At 38.0% G+C, this 19,080-nt stretch overlaps 1 protein-coding gene across 6 annotated transcripts in view; it reads left to right on the top strand.

Annotated features, from left to right (window-relative positions):
• LOC147449027 (uncharacterized) overlaps positions 1–19,080 on the top strand; it is a 191,678-nt gene that overhangs the window by 31,151 nt on the left and 141,447 nt on the right. For 4 of the 6 annotated variants that reach the window (XM_086521412.1, XM_086521411.1, XM_086521409.1 and 1 more), the window contains exon 3: positions 17,875–17,953. The exons of the other annotated variants lie outside the window; for them this stretch is intronic. In XM_086521412.1, coding sequence (XP_086377538.1) covers positions 17,875–17,953 — 79 coding nt within the window. The remainder of the gene's footprint in view (positions 1–17,874; positions 17,954–19,080) is intronic. 6 annotated transcript variants of the gene reach the window in all.

Below are 19,080 nucleotides of genomic sequence, written 5' to 3'. Positions count from 1 at the left end.
ATGATCAAATAATCAACAATAACCACAAGAAGAAGATTTATAGATAAACGCAGTTGTTTTTTGGTAATTTTATTCTCTTTGTTGTATTCACGTGTCCAATAATCATCTTCAATATGACCATTCTGTTGCAGTAAGAATAGTTCTTGCTAGAAAATTTGAGATGAGATAAACTACTATTGTGACAATAATCCCTGTGGCTTGCTTGTTGAAATCAATGCCTTTAGATATTAAAATACGATTTTTCTTGTTGTGATGTATACTCCTCTTGTGAAATAATAGCTATATCATGATCAACATTACGTCGGTCTCTTGACATTGTCAAGAAGTACGCAGTGTGGCTAGGAAAGCATTGGGCCTCTGATGATTATAGTTCACAGCAAAATCAAGCAACTTGTTGAAGAGTTGAAGCTAAAAGAACTCTTAAAAATAACAAAAATCCAGCCATGAAAGATTTAATTTGAAAAGGAGCTAAGCTCAACTCAAAACTCTTGTGTGTGTGATGATTTGGTGTAGCCTCGCTGCCAATTGCAAAGTGACAATGCTCTTTCGCTTTTATAAAACCCTAAACAAAAGCTTCAATTCTCCATCGTAGCTATTTCATGGAAGCTTTAGAACTTCATTAGACATTCCCAAGTAAGTATTTGAAGAGGGAAAACCCTAATTGGTGACCTCACAGCCTCAAATACATGGTTGGAACAGCACGGGACTGCACTAGTAGACGACAGGTGCAGGCATTGCATCCCTTCACAGAGAAGCTCAAAGTGCTGATTGCTTTTTTCTAAAATGATCCTTCAAATCTAATATTTATGGAACCTTAAGTGGCATGGAATTTTGAGCCATATTTGACCATTTTTGGGTCATTTTTTATCATTTTATGATCACTTTTGGTCATTTTTAGCTAAATAATACCATTTTTTATTCATAATAATCCCAAACGAGCTGGAAAAAATACCTAAAATTTTGAGAAAATCCATTGAGCTTAAATTTCATATTGAAACTCATTTCACCACTTGGAAAGTACTCTAGATGTATTTCTTATGCCCGTACATGGAACCTGCTATTTTTGGCGGAGATCACCCGCATTGAGCTTTCTAGGCAAAATGAGCGTGCCACTTCAAAACACTTGACATTTTTACATTTCTAAAACAAATGAAGCATGATTTAACGTGATAAAACACGTGTCAATGCCACGTCCAGGGCCTCGCTTTCCAGCAAGATATGTATACAATTGCAACTATGGCATCTGTTTTTGAATATATCACACTATGTACATCATAGCATTTTGTCCCAGATAACAAAAGCATTGAGAGTGAGATAGATGTTTTAGCTTCACATTATGCACGTGCCATGGTACAACAGTGATTCCCTCTATACCTATACATCCTTTGGCAGGTTCACTCTTCATTCAACTCAACATACATATCCATTTCATCATCACTTCCAATGAATTCTAGTGCACCATCATCTCTTTCTTTGTCTTCATCCATAACATGTTCATTAGAGCCTTCATTTTGACTTTCTTGTGAAACAAAGGGATTTGTATCGCCTCTTCTTTTGAACAGTTTGATTCTTTTCCCTAAAATGGGAATCTTCATTTCTATCCCATCCATCTCATGCAAGGTATAAGTTGCATTACCATCTACATGTTTAACCACATAAGGACCAAACCACCTTTTTGAAATCTTTCTTACTGTTGAATGTTGGTTATCAGGACTACTGTTACACCACCACCCAATCACCTTGCTCAATAGCTCTAGGTCTGAGCCTGTGCCTTTTATCGATTTTGTCCTTATTCTTCAACCTTACATCTTTTAATCATGATACTGCAATCTCAATACCTTGAGGCCTTATTTCTAATTGATATATGCACTAAGTAAGAAGGTATTCCCTACTTATTCGATCTTCCCAAGGCAATACATTCCATGTGAGAATTACATCCTGATTGGAATTACAGGTTTCTGACCATACATCAACTCAAAAGGAATATAACCAATAACTGAGCTATGAGTCGTACGATCAACTCATAAATCATTAGTAGTAACTTAGGCCACTTCCATTTTTTCTTTGAAAGTCTTATCCAAAGCTTTAATGATAGGAGGATTCCCATGTTCTGATTTACCATTCCCTTTAGGATTGTATGCAATAGTGAGAGGAAGTTTAATGCCCAACCTAGAGAAAAACTCCTTGGATTTTTCGGCATCCAACTCACCCTGTCAACTATTATTTTTCTAGCATCGCCATAAGCGCCAATCACATCAGCTAAGAGGAACTTACATATCTTTTCTTTGATTTTTGTTCTTAAAGCAGGACCTTCAACCTGATTAGTTAAGTCTTTTCGTGCACGCATTATGTATCTCATTTGCCACAAATCCAATGGCATTTTAACCAAGTCTACTACTCACTTATAGTGCATAGCCAGTGGATATGTAGGGTGCAACCCATCATGATGACATACATTTGAGTATATTTGTCAGGGTTCACAATACTCTACAAAATGAGATACATATTTATACATACCTTTCCACCAAAACCTGTCTTTGATTTTAGTACAAGTCGCCCACACACCTATGTCCAACATAAATACTCTCACAAAACTTTTTGATAAGGTCCCTTTTAGTGTCCTCATCATTCACAACCCTCAATGGCATCCCATTTCTTTGTTTTGGATGCTTCCACAAGTATCTATGTTTCAAAAAGTATCCATAGTCTTTTCTACGTATTCTATTGAGCTCTTGATCAATCTACCCTTTTAGCCTTGTCAAAGGCTCAGATAACGTCCAATGAGCAATCAATCTCCTTGATATAGGTCCTCTACTATAAATGAATCAAGTGCACTTAATAGGCAAACATGATGACCCTTTGCATGAGAGCTACGATAAAAACTTGTGTCTACATCACCATCCTTGAAAATCATTTCTTCTTTGTTTTCATATGTTCCTCTAGAAAGCATTTTTGCAATTGAATTATCTTTCCTTGTAATATGGATAAATTCACGATTCAAGGACTTTATGTAGGCCATCCATCTTACCATAGCAATGTCATGAGTTGAGCAACTTATGATCATTCCAAGAAGAGGTAGACAATCAATCTCCACAATAAGATTTTCTCCTAAGAGATACTCTTTATCACATTTTAGTGATGTAACTACTCCCCATAATTCCCTTTTCACCTGTGGATAATTGCATTGACGAGCACTTAGGGCCTTTGCTCAAAATCTCACTACATATCGCTTACTATCTTCATCATCTTGGCCAATCGCCCATCCAATCCCTGTGGGGCTAGTATCCACAATCACAATCACAATCACATGTCTTACACATTCATAGTTTACTTTCCTCAGAGTTGCAAAAATAAGAAACAACTTCTTTAATTTTCTCATGGCATGTGTATGCATTTCTTCCCATTGGAATTTCTGGTTCTTTCTCAAAAGTGGATATAAATGTTCTGCTACATGTGCATAATGTGGAATCCAATTAACATAAAACACACATGCACCCAGAAACCTTTGAACTTCAGTCACATTTATATATTTCTCTTTCATTCTTTGAATGATATCAATCTTTGTAAGACAAGGCCTTCTACCATACGGTCCACACATATATCCTACAATAAGAACTTCATTCACACCAAACAATGCCTTTTGGTCAGACAAAGTAAGGTTCACTTATTCCAACCTTGACAAGAAATTATCACACAATCATTGATATGGTTTGCCGCATACTTGTGGCACCCCCTTGACTCGAGAGTCACACTTCTATATCACTTACATCACATCCTTTAATTGACACATCATCAAGAAAGGGCATTGTAGTTTGAGGTATGAATTCACGTAGGACTTTGTTCATACCATTCATCATATGTGCACCTGAATTAGTTGCTCCCTGAGGTAAGGTGTACATCCTTACCAAACCCAAAGGTGTCCTCATGGTAGTCAAGTTCTTGCTTTCCATTGATAGTTGGAATTGATCATACCCTGAGTACAAGTCCCCCATAGAATATATCGCCCTTCTTGCAAATTCCTTTGCAAACTCATCCTCTGCAAACTCATCTACGATTGGCCCTGTACCCACATTTCTAATTGTAATCTTGTTGACAGGTTGCATATCTTGGATAAAGCGTTGTCAAGAAGTAGGCGGTCTTGCCAGGAAGGCACCGGGCCTCTTTCTGTGAGAGTTTGCGAGGAAGCTCAAGGGTTATGAGAAGGAGCTAAGATGTAGATAACATAGCTTCTTGAGCTAAAGAAGAAATGTAGCCAAAGAAGCCGCTCACTTTTCCTTACAAACACACACGTGATGGAGAGAACTCATGAAAGATAGCCAGAACAAAACAAAAATGAAAACATCGAGATTACGATCATATCGTATCATGGGTAGGATAAAAGGGTTAATGGATGAGTTAATCATATTTAATCTTTGTTGTCCAAATAAGCTGCGGATTGCTCTTTGGAACTGTAGCTTTGTGCTTATTATAATGTATATGTTTTGTCTAGAGATTGGGATTAGTTGTGAGTACAAATCCTCTTGATTCATAATAAAATAATCACATTCACATCAAAAGAGAAGTCATAGTCAATAATAGGTAGTATGATGGGATCTGGTGAGAGAAGTATTTCGTTGAGCCTTTCAGGACCAAATAGATACACTATGCGTTGCTGAAAGTGAATCTTTTGACTAATCCAAATGTTGACCCTAATAGATTGCACTGAATGGAATTGAAAGAAATTACCTCTATGTGGATTATAGTTATTCATCAATGATATACTTAGTATGCTCAAAGATAAAGGTGTGAAAGAAGTGAAAGGAGAAGAAGAAGAGAGTTTCTCTCCCAAGCCCTATTGTTGTCCTTAGGCAATAAGGATACTGCGGGGAGAGAAGTACCTGTAGCAAGGAGATTCTAGAGTTTGTGGAAGAGAATGAGAACCTTAAGAGAGAGAGATGCTTGTGGAAGATGAAGATATGGTTACTAACCTTGTGCACATAATTGTTTCCCGCAAGAAGGTTGTACCCATTACACTCACAAGGTTGCTGCTTGAATACCTTCCAATGCAACAATTAGGACACAACAAGAGAGATCGAAGGAGGAGTAAGATAGAATTAGAGATAGATCTAAGTGTGGTGATGGTATTAAAGATAGATAATGAGAGATAGAGATAGAGCTAGAGACAAGTATTGGACTAGATATGCAAATGAAAGTAAAACTAACAACATATATCTTACATGAGAGCAATCGCCACCACCTTAATGGAGAGAGAAGATGAGGCAAGACTTCAGCCTTTCTTCAAGAGAAAGTGTGGCACTAAGATGAGTGTGTCACAATGGAATTGAGGTATTCTCACTCACTCATAACTTACCCCAATGAAGAGAAGGTTGATCTTTTTATAGTTGAGGGAGCCATGTTTTACATAATCACTTGATTAGGCTAAAGAGTTAGCCCAAATCAAATGTTCTTTGGATATTTCTTAAAATGGAAAATATTATGACTCAAAATATCATGAAATTCAGCATTTTTGGTCGTTGAGGCTCCATGTGGGTGCATGATGTATGTGGGCCCCACCTAGGCATCTTCTGTGTGGCTCCAGCAGGGGGTCCCAACTTGTGTGTCTTGTCCTTCAAGGCATCTTTGAGATGTCACATTCACATGCTTATGTCTTTTATCCTCTAAATATCTTATTTTATCAAAAAAGACCAAGATTACCTCTTTTCACTTGATTCACCTGTTTACCATCTCTTCTTGCAGTATAGTTGTGAGAGGGTTTTTCATTGGTTTCCCTGTAATGTTTGACCTGTAACTCGGATTGACATGCTTCAGAAGCCAAAATTGGCCTACTAAAAGAGATTGAATTGGTTTTGGCCTTTTCTTCACGCCCTTAGGTCGGAATTTTCAAATTGGGATGGTCCAAGAAGCTTTGGATCTTCCTTTTTATAAGGTCTTTTAGTAGGCCCTTCCCTCTTGTATGTATCCAAGAAGGTATGCATTATTGAAGGGTTATACTATTAGATAAATGTGAAAAGAAGAAAATAATTTATATATGGTAGGGTATAGCTGAGATATTAGAAGAAGTATACAAATGCTTTTCCCCTGGACAAAAAGAGGCACAATCATTGATACTTCTCTTGCAATACTTTCTAATAGTAATGTACATTTATATTACTTCAAAGGTAAATACTAAGGTATGGCAGAAATATTTTATTTATGCATATGAGTATTATATGAAGTATACTTATGCGTCAAAAAGTCACAAGATAAATGTTTAATGTCCTTTCCCACTAGGGTAAGGGAGCCAGTTTAGAGACGAAATTTTTTGACCCCCAGGTTAGATACATATCCACCCCCAATTTAGAGGCAAGAAATTTGGCATATTCCAAGAATCTTGCTTATGTGTCATGTTATGATTTGCTGAAAAGTGTACCATTATTGGGTCTTGAGTGTCTCTAATGCTTCAAAATTCCTCAAAAGCTGAATTGTTTCAAATGGAGCATTCAAATAAAATCTAAAAAATATTGATTTTGGTATCAATAGATTCACCCTTTTATGATGAATCTCGTGCAATGCGTAAATATTGAAAATGATGAGATTTGTAAAATCCCCCTCAAAAACATCACGTTTCCACAAAACGCCTCTAATGTGGCTCCCTTACCCTATATACGTGCCACAATAGGACATCCACCCCCTCTAAACCTGCACATCCTCCGGAATGTGCCATATTGTCTCTTTGTAAGATCAACCCTCTTGTACATCTTCTTTGCTTTCTTCTTCACTAGATGATTCCATAGCTTCATGTTCACTTTGATCTTCACCTGTGTTTTGCTCTTCTTCCTCATCGACATCTTCTAGATCATTGTCTCCTCTTCTCTTAAACATTTTGATTCTTTTTCCTGCAATGGGAATCTTTACTTCTGTACCATCTAGTTCAGACAAGCTGTAAGTAGCATTTTCATGCACATGCTTTACAACATACGGTCCAAACCATCTTTTTGAGAACTTACGCATGACTGTGTGCTGGTTATCAAGATTAATATCATACACTAAAACCCAGTCACCTTTGTCAATTGCTTTGCTCCTGAGTCGATGTCGCTTATCAAAGCAGTCCTTGTTTTTCAAACTTGCATTTTTTAGTTGTTCTTTTGCAGCTTCAATGTCTTCAGGTCTTCTCTGTAGTTGTTTTATACGCAGTGCAAGGAGATCTTCCCTGCTAAGCCTCTCTCGCCAAGGTAGTACATTCCATGTGGGAATTGTATCTTCAATCGGCATCACTAGCTTTTGACCATACATTAGCTCCGCAGACATGTAGTCAGTTACTGAGCTATGTGTTGTACGCATATGGTAACAGTTTTGGCCACTCACCAACTCTTCCTTCAAAAGCCTTCGCCAAAGCTTTGATGATAGGAGGATGCCCTCTTTCACTCTTTCCATTGCCTTCAGGGTTGTAACATGTAGTAAGAGAAAGCTTGATTGCTAATCTAGAAAAGAACTCCCTTGCTTCTTCAACATCCAGTTCACCTCTATCTGCAATGATTTTTCCCACACAATCATAACGGCAAATCACTTCTTCAAGAAGGAATTTGCACACAGCTTATGTGGTTTTAGCTCTTAATGCTCTTCCTTCAACTTGGTTAGTTAGGTCCTCTCGTGCAAGAACCAAGTATCTCATCTGCCAGAGTCCTAAATGCATTGTGACTAGATCCACAACACATTTATAGTGCATGGCTAGTGGATATGTAGGGTGCAATCCATCACGATGTCGGACATTTGAATACATTTGGCAAGTTATACATGACTCTACAAATTGAGATACATCTTCATACATATCCTTCCACCAGTATTTTTCTTTCAACTTGGAGAAGGTTGCCCACACACCCCTGTGTCCAGCCCATAGACTCTCATGAAACTCTTGCATGAGCTTTACTTGAGTCTCTTTTTTACATATAACCCGTTGTGGTGTAGCACCCTTTTGTTTGGGATGCTTCCACAAGTAACCATCCCTCAAAAAGTACCCATATGCTTTCCTGCGTATCCTCTTGAATTCTTGTTCAGACCAATCATCCTGTTTTGCTAGAGTACTCAAATAGCTTCCAATAAGAAGCCAATCACCTTCATAAAGATCTTTCAAGAACAATTCAAGTGTATTAGTCATGCAGACATAGTTACCTTTGACATGAGAGATGGAATAGAACTTTGTGCCTACATCATCTCCCTCATCAATCATCTGCGACTCATCTTCATACCTTGCCCTTGATAGCATATCTGCCACTGTATTGTCTTTACCTGCAATGTGCTTGAACTCGGAATTTACTGACTTAAGGTAGGAAATCCACCGCAACATAGCAATGTTTGGCGTTGAGCAGCTTGTAATCATCCCAAGAAGTGGTAGACAATCTGTTTCTGCAGCCACACATGCACCAATTAGGTACTCTTTCCCACTTTTCAAGGCTGTAACCATACCCCATAACTCTCTCTTTATCTGTGGATAGTTTCTTTGGCGAGCACTTAGTACCTTTGCTCTAAATCTTACCACATACCTATGTCCTTCTTTGTCATCTTGCCCTATTGTCCATCCAATCCCTGTAGGACTGGTGTCTACTGTCACAATTACTGGCCTTTGACACTCATAGTCTACCTTTCTCAAAGTCGTTGCTGATTGGAGCAACTCCTTTAGCTTTTTCATGGATTTTACATGTGCAACTTTTGATTCTTTCTAAGCAGTTGATAAAGAGGATCAGCTACATGTGTATAATGTGGAATCCAAATAACATAGAAGAGACATGCTCCAGAAACCTTCTAACCTCAGTGATGCTAGTGCATGTTTCTTTCATTCTTTGGATGGCATCTATCTTTGTTGGACAAGGTTTCCTACCATAAGGCTCGCACATGTGCCCCACAATGAGCACTTCATTGACACCAAACATAGAATTTTTCCCTGACAATGTAAGATTCACTTCTTCTAGCCTAGACAAAATTTTACCACAATCATTTATGTGATTTACCACAAACTTGCGACATCCCTTGAGATCCAAAGCTTCATCTTTGTCACTTTATTCACATCCTTTGATAGGCAAATCATCAATGAAAGGCATTGTGATTTGAGGAATAAAGTCACGTAAGACCGTATTCATCCCATTCATCATATGTGTAACCGAGTTGGTTGCTCCCTGTGGCAAGGTACACATCCTTACTAAACCCAAAAGTGTCCTCATGGTTGTCAAGTATTTGCTTTCCATTGCAAGCTGAAATTGATCATACCCTGAGTAGAGATCCCCCATTGAGTAGATTGCCCTCCCTGCAAACGCCTCTACAAACTCATCCACAATTGGACCTGTACCTACATTTCTAATTGTCACCTTGTTCACTGGTTGCATATCTTGGATGAAGCGTAGAGAACCATTCTTCTTTGGAACTTTGAACCACTTGTTTGAGTATGGAGCACAAGAAGGCTCCAAGATTCCCATTTTGATTTTCTCATTCAATAGCTCTACTAACTTTGGCAAATGAGCCTTTGGAACCGGAATAGGCCGCAGATTCCAAGGCACATGAGGTATTGTGAAAATTACCATTGAAGCTACAATTGAAGGATCAACACATCCTATCTTATGTGGCTCAAATGCAAAAGCCTTACCATGCTTTGAAAGCATTTCTTTGAAGCACTTTGTCTCCTCCTGTGTTAGAAACTCCTCGCAACCAATCTGCAACTATTGAAAAGACTCCTTTGTGAAGGTATGCCCAATCTTTTTAGGATTCCTCAAACTTGGTTGTAAAGAAGCCTGCTCAATCTTTTTCCTGTTGTTGGGTGGTAAGGGTGAAGCTACTGGTTTCACCTTCTTTGCTACACTCTTGTATTTAGTTTCAACATGTACTTCTGGGCCAACTGTTTGGCTTTCTTTAAAGGCTTCTATTACTTGATACATTTCCATAGAGCAAACTTCCACAACTTCATTTTCAAGATGCAAATTAGACCCCATTATAGCATCAAGCTCACCCATAGTATGTACAAAAGAAACTTGTTCACACAAACCCAAAACATTTTCAGTAGGCTCTAGCAAACCACTCTTTTTCATGCCTATTTGTACATTATGCATATATTGCCTCTCACATCTCTTCAAATCTTCAAGTTTTGTAAAACATACTGATCCATTCCTTGTTACCAAGGAGCCCGTTGAAAAAGTTTCACCTATTTTTGGATCAGGCGAGACCCTTTTTCTTTCTGTACCACTGCAATCTCGCTTTACAATGGTACTTGGCCAAAACCCATCATTTCTCTATGATCATGAAACTCTTTGCTCACCTTTGGTAGAGGATGTTCTCTGAGGTTGTCACGATTTCTTTCATGGTTTACACAAACTGTGAGAAATTGGACAGCTCGTTTACCATCTTTGCTACGTATCTTAGCATATGCTGAACCATCATCCATTACCTTTGTTTCCATTCGAACTCCCACAATGTAGGGCTGTCCAAGGATGAGATGATATGAAGATGTATCCTGTACAAAGAAGTTTTGGTCAATATTTACATCACCTATTGTTACCTTTACACCTGGACATGCTGCATACAATTCACCGGATGAATTGTTTGCCACTTTTACCATCCGGCCATGATCTGTGTCCATCGGCCATTTGGACTTGTTGTGGAGACTCTTTGACATTATGTTTATTTCTGAACCATGGTCAATCAAGGCAACAAATGGCTCTTCAAGATCACCTACCTTGATCAAAGTTTCTATAGTAGCCCTTGTCCAATGACTTCGTGAATAGTAAGTCCTAGGAATATCTTGAACTTCTTCATCATCATTTGAGAAATGCACTTGCTTCACTCTCCCACTAGATTGATAGCATCCTACCATAGCTCCATCATCCTTATTATTTTGCAGCAGCTGTCTGCATCCCTTGTGTCTTCGAGGTTTCCCCTTCAACCTGTGGACGAGAAACTTCAGCAAGGGTTTGCCTCTTCCTCTTGATGATGTCAATGATCTCCTCATGGAATTCACGCTTTGCAATGCCAAGAACTTCTCCCAGAGTAAACTCAATCTTGCTATTCAAGATCTTTTCCTCCAAGACTTTCTTTAAATCTGTAGCAACCTCAATATCAGATTGTAGTTTATAAGTTGGGCCTTTTGTCTTACCTTTTGTTGACTCTTTCTTCTTTCCTGTTGTACACTCCTCCATGAGTACGTCAGGTGGAGACGCTCCTTGTGTTGAGGGTGTTTGGGAAGGCATTGAGTCGCTTCTTCCCCCACTTCTGGAAGCTCTTTTTGATGGTCCTTCATCAGCATTCTCACGCCTGCGCTTCTCTTCGACAATTGCCTCATTTTGTTGGCATTTTGAAAATGTAGGCATGCACTGACAATGAGTCCACTGGATCATTTCATCCTGTTTCTAGACGTATGCAATCACCTGCTTCATGTAGAATCTCTTTTGTAAGCTTTCCCTTTTTAGCTAATTGCATGACATTTGGCCAAATTTGACCATGATGGTCACTCATCTCTTCATCAGTAAGATGCTCAATTTTTACTCCATAAGTAGATACCTCAACTGAAGAGGTGGCATGGTTAGTTGCCATATCTTCAACTAAGGTTTACATTGCCCTCTTCCCAAATTTAGTTCTCAAGGGTAGACCTGTCTCTCTTAAGTGGATTTTACCATCCTTAAAAAAGAGAACGTCCTTTGACAAAGCATCACGAAAATCATCACAATTCCTTCTTACATGGTCTGTACTATCACACCAAATACATCTATTAACAAACCCTTCCTTGGGCTGTTGTCTTTGCCTAAGAAGTGACCCTGATGGTGTGCCTTTTTCTTCAAGCTTTGCAAGTTTCACCTTCAAGTCACGCATTCCCTTCACAAGTTCATCTAGCATAGATTCATCAAACTTAGGAGCTATATAAGTAGGCTTTACCATTTTGTCAGAAGTTGAGGTTGAAGAACTTGTAGTGTTTACTACCATCTTGTCCCTTCTTCTTTGTTGTTTGGCAAGCAACGAGACAGCACCTTCAACTTCATTCCAGTCGGTCTTTAGTCCTTGTTCAACATCTTTATCTTCAAGGAGAAGCTCCAAATTTTCTTGAAACTCTTTACCTACGGATTGTAAGAAAAGATATGTCTTCTCTACATCTAGTGTGGCCCTTTCTGTCCTGGTGAGTTGTGCATAGCGCCGCTCAAATTCCCTAAGTAGCTCTGTTATTGATAGTCCTTGCTGGCTTGACTACCCATTCTAAGAATGTCCTTTTGGTCACTCTCTGTGAGTCCTCCATGAAATATTCCTCCTTTAAAGCTACTTTGAGCTCTTCCTAATTTCTCCCATGCCCATCTTTAAGTTCCCTAACATGCTCCCTAATTTCTGGAGCAACAACTAGCTCAAAGCTTTGAATCATCTCACCTTCTGATATGCGATGCAGCTCCATCTCTTTCACATGCTCACGTAAGTACTTGGTTACATCTTTGCCATTGAACTAATCCATTCTGTTGACGACCGCTTGTATGGCCTTCGTTGCTGAAATCTCTCTTCTTTCAGAAGCATGTTGTTGTTGCATGAACATTGCAAATGCTTGAAATATTTGCATTGTTGCTGGGTCAAAATGCATACCCTGTTTCTCAACATGATCACCCATGGTTACGCACAAACTCTCACCCTAGCAGTTTCCCGTCGGGTTCACCAAAAATATGTCAAGAAGTAGGCGGTCTTGCCAGGAAGGCACCGGGCCTCTAGCTGTGAGAGTTTGTGAGGAAGCTCAAGGGTTATGAGAAGGAGCTAAGATGTAGATAACATAGCTACTTGAGCTAAAGAAGAAATGTAGCCAAAGAAGCCGCTCACTTTTCCTTACAAACACACACGTGATGGAGAGAACTCATGAAAGATAGTTAGAACAAAACAAAAATAAAAACATCAAGATTACGATCATATCGTATCATGGGTAGGATAAAAGGGTTAATGGATGAGTTAATCATATTTTATCTTTGTTGTCCAAATAAGCTACGCATTGCTCTTTGGAACTGTAGCTTTGTGCTTATTATAATGTATATGTTTTGTCTAGCGATTGGGATTAGTTGTGAGTACAAATCCTCTTGATTCATAATAAAATAACCACATTCACATCAAAAGAGAAGTCATAGTCAATAATAGGTAGTATGATGGGATCTGGTGAGAGAAGTATTTCGTTGAGCCTTTCAGGACCAAATAGAAACACTATGCGTTGCTGAAAGTGAATCTTTCAACTAATCCAAATGTTGACCCTAATAGATTGCACTGAATGGAATTGAAAGAAATTACCTCTATGTGGATTATGGTTATTCATCAATGATATACTTAGTATGCTCAAAGATAAAGGTGTGAAAGAAGTGAAAGGAGAAGAAGAAGAGAGTTTCTCTCCCAAGCCCTATTGTTGTCCTTAGGCAATAAGGATACTGCGGGGAGAGAAGTACCTGTAGCAAGGAGATTCTAGAGTTTGTGGAAGATAATGAGAACCTTAAGAGAGAGAGATGCTTGTGGAAGATGAAGATATGGTTACTAACCTTGTGCACATAATTGTTTCCCGCAAGAAGGTTGTACCCATTACGCTGACAAGGTTGCTGCTTGAATACCTTCCAATGAAACAATTAGGACACAACAAGAGAGATCGAAGGAGGAGTAAGATAGAATTAGAGATAGATCTAAGTGTGGTGGTGGTATTAAAGATAGATAATGAGAGATAGAGATAGAGTTAGAGACGTATTGGACTAGATCTGCAAATGAAAGTAAAACTAACAACATATATCTTACATGAGAGCAATCGCCACCATCTTAATGGAGAGAGAAGATGAGGCAAGACTTCAGACTTTCTTCAAGAGAAAGTGTGGTACTAAGATGAGTGTGTCACAATGGAATTGAGGTATTCTCACTCACTCATAACTTACCCCAATGAAGAGAAGGTTGACCTTTTTATAGTTGAGGGAGCCATGTTTTACATAATCACTTGATTAGGCTAAAGAGTTAGCCCAAATCAAATGTTCTTTGGATATTTCTTAAAATGGAAAATATTATGACTCAAAATATCATGAAATTCAGCATTTTTGGTCGTTGAGGCTCCATGTGGGTGCATGATGTATGTGGGCCCCACCTAGGCATCTTCTGTGTGACTCCAGCAGGGGGTCCCAACTTGTGTGTCTTGTCCTTCAAGGCATATTTGAGGTGTCACATTCACATGCTTATGTCTTTTATCCTCCAAATATCTTATTTTATCGAAAAAGACCAAGATTACCTCTTTTCACTTGATTCACATGTTTACCATCTCTTCTTGCAGTATAGTTGTGAGAGGGTTTTTCACTGGTTTCCCTGTAACGTTTGACATGTAACTCGGATTGACATGCTTCAAAAGCCAAAATTGGCCTACTGAAAGAGATTGAATTGGTTTTGGACTTTTTTCCATGCCCTTAGGTCAGAATTTTCAAATTGGGATGGTCCAAGAAGCTTTGGAGGTTCCTTTTTATAAGGTCTTTTAGTAGGCCCTTCCCTCTTGTATGTATCCAAGAAGGTATGCATTATTGAAGGGTTATACTATTAGATAAATGTGAAAAGAAGAAAATAATTTATATATGGTAGGGTATAGCTGAGATATTAGAAGAAGTATACAAATGCTTTTCCCCCAGACAAAAAGAGGCTCAATCATTGATACTTCTCTTGCAGTACTTTCTAATAGTAATGTACATTTATATTACTTCAAAGGTAAATACTAAGGTATGGCAGAAATATTTTATTTATGCATATGAGTATTATATGAAGTATACTTATGCGTCAAAAAGTCACAAGATAAATCGTTTAATGTCCGTTCCCACTATATACGTGCCGCAACACGACAGCGTAAAGAACCATTTTTCTTTGGAAACATGAACCATCTATTTGAATATGGAGCACAAGAAGGCTCCAAAATATCCGTCTTGACCTTTTCAATTAAGCATCCCAATGAGTTTTGGAAAATGAGCCTTTGGAAGCTGGAAGTTTCAAGGTACATGAGGGATAGTGAAGATTACCATTGGAGCAACAATGGAAGGATCAAGACACCGTATCTCACACGTCTCAAATGCAAAAGCCTTTCCATGTTTGGCTAGCATGTATTTAATGCAGATCCTTTCATATTTTTTCAAATTGTCCTCGTAACCAACCTTTAACTTCTTCAAAGAATCTTGCGTAAACTTGTTCTCAATTTTGCTTGGGTCATGAAGAATAGGTTGCAAAGCAGCTTGGTCCATCTTATTTGTGCAGTCTTTTGGTAGAGGTAATCCCATTGTTTTCACTTTCTTTGCCATAGACTTATCGACTTGAACATCAATACTGTGAGCATATTCCAAATCCTCAATAACTTTATACATTTCTATGGAGCATACTTTCACAGCCTCATTCCCAACACATAAACTGCAATCTACTAAAGACTCCAAGTCTTGCATGGTATGAAAAAATGAACAATCACCAAACACACTTGCTATTCATTTATCATTTTCTCTCAATTCATTTGTCCTCAAACATTTGTGTACAATATTTACTTTCATCTTGCTTCAAGTCCTCACACTTTGTTAAAATGATAGATCCATAGTCTGCTAATCCTAAAAACCTATAGAAAACATCTCTTTTGCATATACATCATGCGAGAACTTTTCCCTTCATGTACCACTGCAATCTTGCTCTACAATAGTACATGGCCAAAACCCCTCATATCCGTATTGTCCTTGAATTCTTTGTTTGTTTTTGGCAAGGGTTGCACTCTAAGACTTTCACGATTCCTTTCATGGTCCAGACAAACAGTAAGGAATTGGACCACACGCTTCCCATCCTTGCTCCTTATCCTAGCATAAGCTGAACCATCATCCATTAACTTTGTTTACATATGAGTAGCACTAATGTATGGCTGCAAGGATAAGAGGGTATGCAAACATCTCATGGAAAAATAAATTATGGTCATCTTTCACATCCCCTATAGTAACGTTACATTTGGACAAGCTCCATACAGCTCCCTTGATGAGTGGTTTACTGCACGGATTATCCATCCATGATTTATATCGATTGGCCATTGTCTTTTTTATATAGACTCTTTGACATGAGGTTAATTTTTGACCCATGGTCTATTAGTGCAATGTATGTTTCTTTCAAGTCTCGCACTTTTACCAGGGTCTCAGTAGTTTCTCTTGCCCAATGACTCTTGGAGTAATAGTTCTTGTGAGTGGTCTCGACTTCACCTTCATCATCCAAGAAGTGAACCTGTTTTACTCTTCCCCAACACTTATACCATCCAGCAATAGTTTCATCACCTTGCTTGCCATAGACCTGTACTCCGTGTGCATTTAAAGTCTCTTCGTCACCATGTACATGGTAAGATTCATTAAGAGATTTCCGTTTCCTCTTGATATTATCAATTATTTATTCATGGAAATCCCTCTTCGCTATTCCAAGGACCTCACCCAAGGTAACTTTCACCTTACTATTTAAAATCCTCTCTTCCAAAACATTTTTGAGATCAGTTGCTGCCTCTATATCAGATTGGAGTTTGTAGGCCGGAACCTTTGATCAAAATTTTGATCGTCCTAGTTCGAAAGAATTGTAACAATGTTGTCTATGAAGAATCCGCTATCGTATAGAAAAGAAGTGTAATTAGATGCTCTCGTGGAACAAGATCATCCGCAACAGCAAGTTGATTAATAATAGATTTGAAAGACTTGATTTTTTTAAATCATAGTAGTCCCAACTTCATATTGTAATTTGGTAATCATTAAACCTCTCAAATAAAGTATTTATGTAACAGACTTCTTCGAAAAGTTCGCTATCAAATACTTTCATACATTATTGGAAGTAAAAGTTTATAGGGTAAAATCCCCAAGTTAAGGACAATTAAAAACTAGGGGCCAATAGAGGGAAAATTCAAACTGTGGTAATTCAGTCTTCCACTTGAAGTAATGAATTTGAGTGAAACTTATGTGAAAAGAAATCCCTTGTCAAAATCTCCTCATATCCCATGCAAATCCCATCATGACTTGAATATTTTAATAATAAAGTAGAGACAAGCCAAATGTGTCCCTGTAATGGAATTGTCCTTTTATTGGGGGTTTTACCCTATACATTAAGAAAAAGAGAATCACTAAGATCACAACGAATGTACCGATGATCTTCTTTATCACGTCGCTACCAATTCATACAAACAAGATGCCACTCTTCAAAAATAGATCCTTCAACTGTAATAATGTTGTTATGATCCGAATTAATAGGGGGGGGGGGGGGGGGGGGGGAGAGAGAGAGACAGAGAGACGCACTATGTATGCTCCTAAAGGCTTATTCATATTAAGGACATATATAGCTTCAACAATGTATATTCATATAGGTAAAACCAAGTTAGGTAAAGTGAGACATACATAGCTTCAACAATTCATATTCAACTAATACTCACAAAAAAATGATTGGATGAAAACACATTCTCATAGAGGTTCTGAAGATATTTTATATCCCTTCTCATTAACATAGAAAAAAAATCTTTGGTAAAAGTTTAAGACAAACAAGCATGTGTGATAAATATTGGGATCAATTTCTGTTGAATGCTTACTATAAATTCATAAGTGATCCATGGACGAAGAAAATGCTACCTATATTTTTTGTTGATTGATGGAGAGAGAGAGAGAGAGAGAGAGAGAGAGAGAGAGAGGCCCATAGTGCTACCATTATGTTCAGTGTGGACTTGTGAATGAAGCTTTGACCATTGTGTTTGGTTTTTCTCCTTTATATTTACCACAATGAGGTTGGGAAGGAACCACAATGAGGTTGGGAAGGACAAATTCAAAACAATTAGTTTCTTTGGAGAGAGAGAGAGAGAGAGAGAGAGAGAGAGAGAGAGGAGATAAATACTTATGTTTCTCTTTTATTTTGTAGTATGAAAAATGTTTTGGAGAGACATCAACGTTGCTCAACCACCCAACGGAGTAATACAAATATGACACGTGATTTAGAGGTAGGATTACTCTTTGAAGTTTGTTCTTAGCCAATCAATTAGTAGTTCCATAATCAAAGATGTAAACATTTCTTTCTCTAGAAGTGAAGGGTTTTTATTTAATCTAGTAATGTCTAGTAGCATAATATCATTACATCATTAATATTAGATCCCTAAAGCTATTAAGGAGTCTCTTTTGGTGGTTTAACGACCTTTAATCTTAAACATTAATTTTTTCAAAGGATTAAGTATGATTAAGTAGTTTGGGCTTATTATTTTTCTTTCTTCTTCCAAGATTGAAACTTAACGGCACATTTTAGGGAATAAATTTGATTTTGAGATTATACAAACAACACCTTTCTCAATATAAAGAGTAACTACTATACATGGCTGTTTTGATAAGGGCAACATGATCCAAAATGAACTTATAACATTGGTTTGTTTTGGTTAAGCTTTGTGAATAGTCAGCCACTTTGTCAAACTCAAAATGTAGTGTCAAGTCTTTATCAACACTGGAAGAAAAGGGACATAGCAATGCCTAATTATAGATTTTGATGAAGATGGTAGACAAATTATGGTTATAGAACATTGGAACATGCTTTCTTCATCTTCTTAATTTCTCCTAGTCATCATGTTGAATGATTCAAAGAGTTTAATTCTATGGTAGTTCTGTGAATTTTTTCACTATAAGGTAGTAAGATACGGAGCACCCGTTGCTATCTGATGTCCTTGCCATCACTTGCTTTGCCTAGTTAAGAGTCTCTACACAGACATGGACATTTTTTGTAGAGTGTGTGTGTGCGAGAGAGTCTCCTGAATCAATCAACCTTGGCAATGAATAATTAAATGTGTATACATTGGAGTCAAGGGGTTTCTTATTTAGAAACCTTAGTAAATTGCCCTACCCATACTTTGACAAATAAAAAAATAAATACCTGAAAGCCAAAATAAATAAAGGGATCACATACCCCCCCCCCCCAACCCCGCCCCTCCCCCCCCACCCTCCGCGCACACCACCACAACCTAGTGGGAATGCCTTTATAATGTAGGCTAACAAAAGTGAGTTTTGAATGAAGGTTCATAGATTGGTTTACAAAATCTTCTCTATAAAATAAGCTCTTGTGCATAGCTGGACTCTTTCTTCTTTG

Source organism: Adiantum capillus-veneris, chromosome 10, assembly GCF_014529385.1.
Source record: "Adiantum capillus-veneris isolate H3 chromosome 10, ASM1452938v2, whole genome shotgun sequence".
In the NCBI taxonomy this organism is placed as follows: Eukaryota; Viridiplantae; Streptophyta; class Polypodiopsida; order Polypodiales; family Pteridaceae; genus Adiantum; species Adiantum capillus-veneris.
The sequence above is the reverse complement of the archived record's forward strand: the minus strand, read 5'-3'. Positions and strand labels throughout refer to the sequence as shown.